The sequence below is a fragment of the Rhagoletis zephyria genome, unplaced genomic scaffold (genome assembly GCF_001687245.7).
Source record: "Rhagoletis zephyria isolate East Lansing unplaced genomic scaffold, Rhagoletis_zephyria_1.1 Rzeph_scaffold_00242, whole genome shotgun sequence".
Lineage (NCBI taxonomy): Eukaryota > Metazoa > Arthropoda > Insecta > Diptera > Tephritidae > Rhagoletis > Rhagoletis zephyria.
The window spans coordinates 324,969-335,836 of NW_016157326.1; the positions used below are offsets into that span (position 1 = coordinate 324,969).

A 10,868-nucleotide genomic window follows, 5' to 3' on the forward strand; every position below is an offset into this window, starting at 1 on the left:
AGCTGACTTCTATCGAAAAATTTTAACAAATTGTTTTTCGTGATGGGGGTAAAGAAAAATATTTGTGCATTCACATGATTTGGATACAATTTGGACCAAATTTAGGGCAAATTCCCAATCGTGTGACACTTCCTTAAAAAATTTTAAAACTGATTGGTGAGACCGAGCATGAGAGATGTATTAGTCTTTCCTATACATTGGTCTCGGTTCATCTTCTTCGTCAAACGCGCCACCTGTGTAGCTGTTCAAAAGCGTCAGGAAGTGTTTTCTCTTATCTCAAGTGTATTCTGGACGAATGTTACCACATATACAATTTTTGGAGAAACTTGATCTTGCTTTGAAAGCACATAAGTACATACTACCTTATTTTCTGAATTTTCTCTCGCTCTTTGCACTCACGCCCTTCTCCCTCTTTAACATACGTATCTTCTGTCCTTTTCCCGGTACCACTCAATTGTTGCCCGTTTCGCAATTTATTGCAGGGTGCCTTGGTATGCTGAGTAAACATTTCTTTGCAGCAGCTATTTCTGCTTCGATGGTTGGTTCTTTCATAGTGGTGCGAAGTGATTAGGAGATAGAATCCCACTGCTCATTTATGTCCAGGCAATGGAGAGTTGCTTGACTAAGAGGAATTGAGAGTTGGTTTCGAAATTTCTTGGTTTGGACTTCAAACTTACTCTGCATTACCAGGCGCACCTTCTTTTTGCACAGAGGCGCATGTGGACATTACTTAATCCGAGTCGATTTAAGCTCCTCGGATGGAGCGCACGTCAAGATTCGCTCCTATTCCGATTGTCGCATCGACAGTCGTTTGTCGAAATTTGAGATTTTCATTGGCGTTATGAGGCAACCAATGACATAATCTACTACAAAATTGTATTCCTATCATCCTTTCGAAAGGAAGAAGTATTGAAAACGTGTTAAAATCTGTCGTTAATATTTTTATTTACGACAAAATTCAACGAACGACTGTCGATGTGAACGACATACGACAACCAGAATAGGGGTAATTGTTTTGGCGTATATTCTGTCTATAACAAAAAGTTGAGTTTGATTTTTGTTTCTTTGATCATGAACCACTGAGCTTAGCGTTTTCGTGGGCATGGGTCCAAAATCCACAGATAAACCTATTAACTTGCAGTTTGCGAGTTCGTTTCTCAAAGGAAACTAGACCGAAGTCTAACTTGCGGACAAGGAATCGACTGCAATAGATTACCACAAAACCTCATTAGTTTATTGTTTTCAACATAATTACCAATATGACTCGAACTGTACTTGAATAGACTGTATTTGAATAGACACAAATTTTACGCGCACAGTTTGAACTTCAAGGCACTTTTATAGGTGGTTGTTTAGCTTACTCGTACACAAAGAACAAGGAACATTTTGCGTGTATATATTGGAACATATGCGGCGTCCACTCCCAATTCACATGCCGTGTAGCGCTTGACAACGCCCAGCCCAAACAAAAAATATGTCTGCTAAACAACAAAAAAAAAAGAAATACTGATTATCCTACGGTGAATGTCCTATCAGTTCACTACACAATACCGCCAGACAAAAACATACTATAAATAAAACTACCATATGCATATATGTATTCATGCTTATGAACATTCATATAATTAATTTCCGTTCTTCTCCCGTCACAGGATGATGACAATTTCTTTGATGAACCAACGTCAACTGTCAGATATGGCAACTGCAACACGGCGCACGTCGGTGTTTGCTCGCAGCCACAAATGCCTCCCTATCCGATTGGCGGCTATATGACAATGAGCAGCGGTTATGGTGCGGCCGCCAGCAGTGGTGGTGTGACCAATCCAAATATGAAAAGCCATGCGGCCACAACACAATTGCCGTCAGCGCTGACAACGCGGGTGCTACGCCGAACAAGTAAGTTTTGGTGAACCGGGTAAAATTTTAGTGTGATTGAAAATATATAGTTCTAATTGGAGTAAATTTTCTTAAATATAAATGTTGTGCGAATATGAGCACCTAAAAGTATGCCAGAAGTTGCCAGTAACAAACAAGTGCACTTTTGCAAGGCATACTTTTAGGCGATTGCCCCAACATTTGCAATGCAATAAATGGTTTTCTAATAGATGCTGTGTATTTTGTAAAATACCAATGTATTTGTTGTCTGATTGTTCGACACTCGTATAACTAGATTTGGTTTAGTTTTTATTATTTTAGATTGATTTGGTTTATTTTAATTTTATCTAATGGTTTTTTATTATAATTTCCACTTTTCTTTTTCTTCCACCTTCTACATTATTTTGTTTATATTGGATTAAATACGCAAATTGCGTTAATGCGTTTTTGAAAAAATGTTTTTTTTTTGTGTTTTTACGTTATTGGTACATTTAAAGGTATTTGATTGGTTTCTTTTATTAACTAAAATGCAGTGAATACCTTAATTAACTTTTACCTCCCTTATTTATGTTATTGAGAGCACAAAGAACAAAATCAATGTTTGAAAAATCAATGAAAGCATTTTAATTTTTTGCTTAATTGAACGGTTAAAATAAAATTAAAATAAGTTTACTAAAATTTTTTAAAAATTATGCGGTGAAGGTCCTGCGCTAAGAAAAACCAAAAAAAAAATTTGTAAAAATTACTTAACCCCTAGTTAAAACCAAAATGTATGTAGTGATAACTGTACACGGCTAAATGAGCCGGCCGTTCATTAAAATTCCTTTTAGTTAGTAGAAATACCCAGAAAAAACTCGAATTAGTATTTTTATACTTTATTTAAGTTTTAAGCAAATAAAGAACCTTTGTAAAATTAACTTTAAGTTTGTAATTTAGTTGTGCATGCTAAGCTTTGGGGAACTTATCAATTCCTTCACAATTTCCCAGCCAACGTTTGAGGTCCATGCGATCCTTTTTCGTTAATTCAATTTAGTAAATTTACCTTTTTGTTCGAGGCCATAAAATTACAAAAAAAAATAGACTACTTATAATATATGTAATTAACAAACAACACAATTTTTTCAGAGATATATATTTAATTTATTGAGAGAACTAAAAGTCAATTAAAAAATCATTTTTCCTCTTTGCAATCAAATTCGCTTTAAATGCAAACAAAAATTTGTTTAACAAAATTAAAATCATAAAAACTCCTTGAATGGAAATTTTTTGCTCTATGTAAAATAAAACGCAAAACCTGCGCACAACTTGCTGCCGTATATGCGCCATAAATTATGCTACGAAATGTGTATTTGCAGAGGACTCGTACACTGAGGATGAGTACCATAGGTTCTTCGACAACGCGCTGGAATGTAAATATGAATGTTTTTTTCCTTAACATTTCTATCTATCTTCTCTAAGTACATTCATCTTCGCTCGACTGCGTTCAAATTCATATTCGTTTCTTAAACAAATACTCGGAAACACATTTTCGAAAAAAATTATAACTCTTACATATACTTACTACATAAATATTCTAAATACATATCTACATATATAAGTGCATAGTACATTGCTTTATATGTTTATAAGTCCATAAGTAATAGGTATTTTTATGTATTTTGACTACAAAATTTTTGTTCAAAACCAACAACGCGCTTTCTATTGCTAGTCAGGCTCTATGTCAGCGTTTCTTATTCATTTCGTTTGCATTCGATTATGACTCATGCGTCATTTTCTACCCCAAGTCAGTCGACTGCTGTTAAGCGCCTAAAATGCTACAATAATTTACACATTTACCTTTATACTACATAACATCCATTTGTGTTTGTCAATGCATAGTATCCCAGTGGGAAAATGTAATGTATAGTAATCGAACAAGTTATTAGTAAAATAACCCTTTTTACATTCGAAAATGAATTTTTCCGCCTTAGAAAAGTGGGGCATTCATTTTTGCATTATCAGTAATGCAAAAATTAATGCGATTTAACATGAAGTTTTTGGGACTTTTTGGATACATTAGAATACTGATTACATATTAAGCGGTAATAGAGTCTAAAACTTATAAGAAGTACATTACATTAGTTATCACGCATGTAATGCATTACTACTTTTCCCACTGGGATATTGGTAGGTTTGTTTATTTTCACACTTTCCTTCTCAACCTCGCCGATTGGTTTAATTTGATACTTAAGGATAATGAAAAGGGAAACGAACTAAATCCAACTCATTTGCATATTAAATATTTGGGGTTATTGTTGTTTGCTTTTATCGCTATTCATTTCGCATTCGATTACACTGTTTATTTTCCATATTTATACTGGTACTTGTATGTAGTATTTCTCCGTTGTATGTGTGTAAATTTTGGATATTGGTGTAAGTTTTTATTAAGCGTACAATTTGTTGACCTGAATTGAAAGAAAACTCAACACTTGGCGTACTAGGTCCTAGGAAGCCCACAGGGACATTGCATACCTACATATGTTCTAGGGTGTTCAATTATTTGCATTTTTTCGAAAAGCGGTTTTCGAGTATATGTACATATGCCCAAACCATTGGATCTTCCCTTTTCCTCAGCTTTCCCTTATGTGAGAATGAAGACAGCATGTACCTACTCGATTAATGGATTTATACAGAGTTCAGTTAGCTGTCACAACAAACCAAAAATTGTGAAGCAATTTCGTTCAGTTTTCCTTTTATTTTTTAAGTAATTTTCGGCAATAGAAAATTTTCCAATTTTCAGACATAAAATTAATAAAAGTGTTCTCGTTTCACTTTCAATAAAATAAATATTTTGGAAGTTTAGATTCTGGCATATTAGTAATTAGGTGAAAAGCCGGTTTATTCGATTGAAAAAAATCAAGATTTCAAAAAAAAAACGCCTAAATACATATATTCAAAAAACCGATTGAAACCAGTTTGGAAAAACCACATATTGGCTTCATTTAACTTCCATTATTCAAAAATTATATTGTTGAAGAATTTTTGAACTTTTCCAGGTCAAGCAGATCTACTAAAGAAGAAGACGAGAACAAAAGTTTTGAGAACTTTACGTTAAGAATGAGAGGAGCATCTGCATGTTGGGATGAAAAAACGTTCCTGTGAGAACCACGATTTTTAATTTTAAGTCAAAGTAAAGCTGGATCATATCAACTTCCAGATCGTTAGGGGAAATTGTCCATTTATGGAACAATTTTTAATTTTCTGTGCAAGAAAAGTTCGTTTCTTAAGTCTTTCGTTGACTTAATTTGCCTAATTATGTTTCACTTCTTTTTTGATTAATTTTAATATTCAAACATTTCAATAATGAAACGCTGAGAAAAATTTAATTCTCCGCCTCTTTTCCTTGCGCATAGTCCAGAGAAGATTTGTTCCCGTTTCGCTCTCTGTCAGAAAGTTTCTGAGACTTTAGTTTCCAAATTTTTCTTCGAGAGAAAGTTCCTTAGACTTCTGTTCCCGATTTGTTCCTTTCCAAAACGTTCCGGAGACTTTTGGTTCCATGTTCTCTTAGAAATGCACCCAAAAGTATTGTTTGCATTTTGTTCTCTTTTGGAACGTTCCACAGGGATTTGTTCTTTTATAATTCCCATTGAGAACGTTCTCGGCAGTTTCATTCTCATTTTAGTTTTGTTTTTAAAGCGTTCTTGGGAACAAAAGTACGAGAACGACAATTAGTTTCGATCATACTTTATGTTCTCGGTCCCTGAAATAAATAAATACACAAATAAATACATATGTCCCCCTAACTTTCTTTAATTATAAACAGAACCCAATTTTGTAGCTACATAGGTGTATAAATATATGTATACATACATACACAACTCCATGTCCTTATCATCATCTCTTCCGTTGTCCTGAAACACATTCACACGTATCCAATTTGGTCAAATGCATGTTTTCGCCTTTCATAAATATTATAAAGATCTTTGTAGATATTCGCATTTAATTCTATGTAGCTAGTTTTTCATTATACATTCGTACATTTTGCATAGCTTTTGCATTTACATAAATACATACATATGTAGTATGTACATTTTCAACACACTTTTATATGCACCCACACGAGCACCCTCTTCCTATCCCTTTACGTGCCAATAATCGAAATGAATCCTTTCTTCTTTTGTTTTCGCCAGCTTATGACCTCGCCACCCAATGCGAATCACGACGCGCCTCTCTACGCCGCCATACCATTGTCGGCTGTCAGAGCAATTTCGATGAGACTCACTCGATGCCGCCATCGAGACCCGCATCGCGACAGTCAGAAGTGAGTTCTGTTGTTGGACCAGGTGGCTGTGCTGAAGCGGCGGTTACAGGCACAACTAAACAGGTAAGTCGTTAGCTCGGACTTTGTTTAATTCGGCCTTTCATTAGCTATTGTTTGTGCAAACTTCCGGATGCCTTTTCAGCTACACAACAACTATAATCAAAACAAACAACAACAGCAATTGAAACGTTCTCAAAGCCCCAACACAGCCGCTCAGAGCATGAGTGCCAGTGTATGCAGCGGTGAGAGCAGCAATTGTAGCCGTTCGTCATCCTCGGTTGGCCCATGGAGCAAGTCCTTTCTGGATGAGCAAACCTGGCTCGAACGCGGTGACGATCGCCTCTCGTTGACACTGGAGGAGATAGTACACATACGTTCGGTAATGACGAAGGCAGAATTAGAAGGACTGCCTGTGGGTGTGCGTGTCAAGGAGGATGTCGAAAAGCGCAAAGTCTGCTTCCTATGCCTGCGTACACGTTTCTCTATTTTTGGACCGTGGGGCATACAATGCAAATTGTGTCAGCGCACTGTCTGCTCCAAATGCTACACCAAGGTATTTACGTTAAAAAAGTATTGCGTATATGTTTCGATTTTCAATGTCATCACTTTTAGATGAGAATACCAACGGAGCACTTCCGCAATGTACCGCTGGTGCTGATTTCACCATCACTGCTCGCCAGTCCGGCTGGCTCCAGCACGCCATCACCATCACATCACGCCCACCACACGCACTCATCCTCGACAGGTAACATATTGGACGAGACGTTTCCCAAATCGTTAATTGAGCGTTTGTTACGTTCCGAGTCAGAGCGCAAGGTAAGTGGCGAAGATTTAGTACTTAAATGTGCGATGATGAATGATGCGATATGAACACATTTGTCGGTTGTAATTGATATTGATATCGATATATATGTATGTATAAATAAATCGATAAATATGTAAACAATCAACAAATATCGAAAAATATATTTGTAAATGCATCAAAAATTGCGTTGAAATATACATACTTAGTACATATCGATAACAATACTGATCGAGATTTTAGCTATGAACAAATCAGGAAAATTATATATGTATATCGATAACAATATATAAAAAGATATATGAAAATTTATCGATAACATTAACGATAACGATATAATATATTTATAGAATTTGTTTACTCATTTATCGAAATCAATCTATCGATAACATTAACGATATCGATATTCGTAATGGTATCAAAAAATACATATTACATACATTAGTAAGCTTTTAAGTTGTTTATATTTATTTATTTTTCTGGAACTTGTTTTGAATTTTATTTAATTAATTTCAGACTCGCAACACGGTGGGTAGCGCTCCGTCATCGCCCAAACACCAAAGATCTAATATGAGTACACCCGGCACAACCCACATTGTGACCACCACCCGAACGGGTGGCACCTGTGTGACCGGACAAGCCGTTGAGGCTGACGATGCTTCTGTGATGACGTCTTCTTACAACAGCAATATATCAAATGGCGGCCATGGCAATATGCACGCCAGCACCAATAAGCATATTAACATTATGTCACGCAGCATGGAGGGGCCGCGTAGTTTGCCGGCGAATAGCCCTGCACGCGCGCATTCAAACAGCAGCACCTTAGATCGGAAGTAAGTTATTACTCGACATGCCCCGTCCATTGTGTGTGCCGAACAAATTTTGACATTATTCTATTTCCATTTTTTTTTTTTTTGCAGAACCAAATTTTCGCGCGCCTTCACGCTATCCTCTTCCGGCAGCCAACTAAGTCAGGAGCAAAAGGAGAATATGCGCGGTGAGCTAGTCACCGTTTGCAATGACTGCAAGGGACTCGTTATGGAAATTACACGCTCCTCCAAGCAAACACGCTCCTCAGCGCGCAATCGTGCTTTGCAAAATCTTACGCTCGACCTTTCGCCGGTTTACAAGTGAAAAGGTGACATTGGTAGACCCAAAGGAGAAAAGTCAGCGAATGCGAATATTGGAAGCGACAAATGTTAACGCAATGCTTGCGCGTTTGGAAAATGACAGTGCCCGCTGTAGAGAGTGTTGAAATGTGTGCTGCTACAGATGTAGACCGTTGGCCTGAAATAAACTTACTTCTGCACTTCCAGCTCACTCTTCCACTGATGAGCATACTTTTACATAGACATACGAGCACAGTTTGAACCAAGGGACTTGTCGTCGAGTCGCTGAAAAGTGTGCACCACTATTTGTAAATAAACAACAACTAAACTCATAAATTGAAATGTTAGAATTTCGTTTTTAAACAAACAAAAATCTGAAGGAAACCCCAAGTGTTGAAACGAACCCTGCTGTTTATATCGAAAATTAACTAACTATAATTATTAAGTTCCAAGAATGCACCCACCATTATATTTAAAAAAAAAAAAAAAGTTATGTACGCTGTGAGGCAGCTTAGAGCTACACAAAAGCCACAGCTCGTTGTGCTTTAGAGAGCCTGAGGCTGAGATAGGAAAAGCAAATCGATTTCGTGCATAGTTATGCAAGAGTTTAGTTTCCTTTATTTTTAGTATTTGAGTATTAACTATTTGAAACGAAAATTTATCGTAATTATGCTTTAAAGTTTGATATAAGCAACCGATTTTCTTTTAGTCCATTTTATTTATGCATCCGAGCTATACTCCGAAAGAAGAGTTTTCTTATAAATTATTTTATTTTATGTAGTTCATGCGCGGCGCTGCTAGAATGTTCTTTTTTCATTTAAATTTCAAATCCCGGTTATTTTTTTTTTTATAATTTTTGTGATTTCGAAAGAGTATTCTTTCTCACTATTTACTACTATTTTACGCGCGATTTGCATGGCCGCTAAACATGATTGGTTTCGTAAGAATTGTACAAAGAGAAATGATTAATATGTTTGGTATTGACTTCCTTTTTGTCTACAGGATAGAAAATATTTATTACTATTTTTTTTGTAATTCGCATATTATTAGTTTACCCGTTCATTTTTGTGTTTTTTGTTTATTGACATATTTTTTTTTTTCATATAATGCTAATATTTTGTGCACGTGATAATGCTACGAACACTTACCGATTAATGTATCTATTAAAAAATTTAGTTCTAAACATAACGAAAAGGTAAATATTAACTTTTTTCACAATTAACTAATTTGTAAACAATTTGTACTATTACTCTTAACACTATAATATTAATTTATTTAGCGGCGCAGTAGACGAATGTCACTATCATCATAAACATAAAGAAACATGCATATTTGTACATATATATTATACTTATAAACATATACATACATACATATTTGTGAAATCGCTTAATTTTAGTTAACGTTCTTATTGATAGTAACCCTGTTTTCGATTTCATACTTTTTGTTTTCATATACATTTTTATGTTTTAAGTTTCGATTTAGTTTTGTAAAAATTCCACGACTTGAAAAAATATTACATGTATTAAAATATTAGCCATTAACAAAAATAAATAATTATACATACATACATATAATAAAAAGCTTAATACCACAAATGTACAAATACCGTTAAAAAAGTTGGGGTCTTAAACATTCGAAGCTTGGTTTAGTAAAACCAAAAAAAAAATGTATTTTCGCACTTCGCTCTTACACAAAAAGCAAAACTTAACTGACTAGTAAATGCACTTGAGAAATCGCTTTCAAAATTTATTGTTCCCAAAACTTTTAAAACACTAAATTTTGTAAACGATTCATGTTATTTTCTTGTCAGTTTTTTGTTTGAACTTAATCGTTGCTTTTTTCTATACTTTTCCCAAGACAAGTTTCGACAACAGTAAAAAAGGTCCCATTTCGAAAATATTATCATTATACTTGCACTTAACTGCGTGTTATCCAAATATTAAAGAAAAATACATTCAAAAAATAATAATAATCTATAATACAACAACAGAAAATCAGACTTGTATATACATAAATTGTAGTATTTCATAAGACAGTTTGCAGGTAATATGTATGTATGTACATACATACATACATGTACTGCATAAGAAAAACTTCTGCATGTGTGTACTATGTGTTTATAATGAAGAAAAAATCAAAAGCAAAATTGTTGCAGTGGTAAGACACTTATTGCTATTAACGCATTTATTATTTAAACACACATACAAACACGTATGCATACAAATATAATACCCATGTACATGCATAAATAATGTTATAATTATTTTATAAAACATTTCCATGAGTTAAGTGTTTAAAAAAGCAGTAGCACCAAAATAAATTAAAATTCAAGAAAGCAAAAGTAATAAAAATCAAAAATAAAAATTTAAATTGCTTGTTTATATTATACATATCTTAAGGTGTGCTCCTACATCCTATATAAATAAACCTCCCCAAAGTCACTTTGAATTTAAATTTAATCGGGTTGAAAATGACTCGGAAGTGAATTGCAGAACTTGCAACAATCAGGCAGGTTCTGCAATCCACGTACGAGTGAAATTCAATCAAATTCGCTTTGAATTCAAATTGGCAATGGTTGATGGCCCTATTATGTGTGGCGACTGATAGCCGATCGGGAACCATATACTAAGATTCCCATTACGAATGCAACTGGCTACTGACTGTTAGCTACTGAGTCTACCCAATAAACATTTAGGTTTGAGCTCAACTTGAGGTTAAGTTGAGAACTAAGGTATTTCTCAAATCTCCAACGTTGTTTCTCAACAGTACCTCAAGTGGA

General features: G+C 34.9%; 1 protein-coding gene across 2 annotated transcripts in view; it reads left to right on the top strand.

The window, feature by feature from the left end:
• spir (spire type actin nucleation factor) overlaps window positions 1-9,057 on the top strand; it is a 223,702-nt gene extending 214,645 nt beyond the window's left edge. For both annotated transcript variants that reach the window (XM_017609646.1, XM_017609647.1), the window contains exons 12-17: window positions 1,653-1,896; window positions 6,045-6,238; window positions 6,318-6,728; window positions 6,788-6,991; window positions 7,494-7,810; window positions 7,898-9,057. In XM_017609646.1, the coding sequence (XP_017465135.1) occupies window positions 1,653-1,896; window positions 6,045-6,238; window positions 6,318-6,728; window positions 6,788-6,991; window positions 7,494-7,810; window positions 7,898-8,111 (1,584 nt within the window). In that variant the 3' untranslated portion in view covers window positions 8,112-9,057. The remainder of the gene's footprint in view (window positions 1-1,652; window positions 1,897-6,044; window positions 6,239-6,317; window positions 6,729-6,787; window positions 6,992-7,493; window positions 7,811-7,897) is intronic.
• Window positions 9,058-10,868: the final 1,811 nt, after the last annotated feature.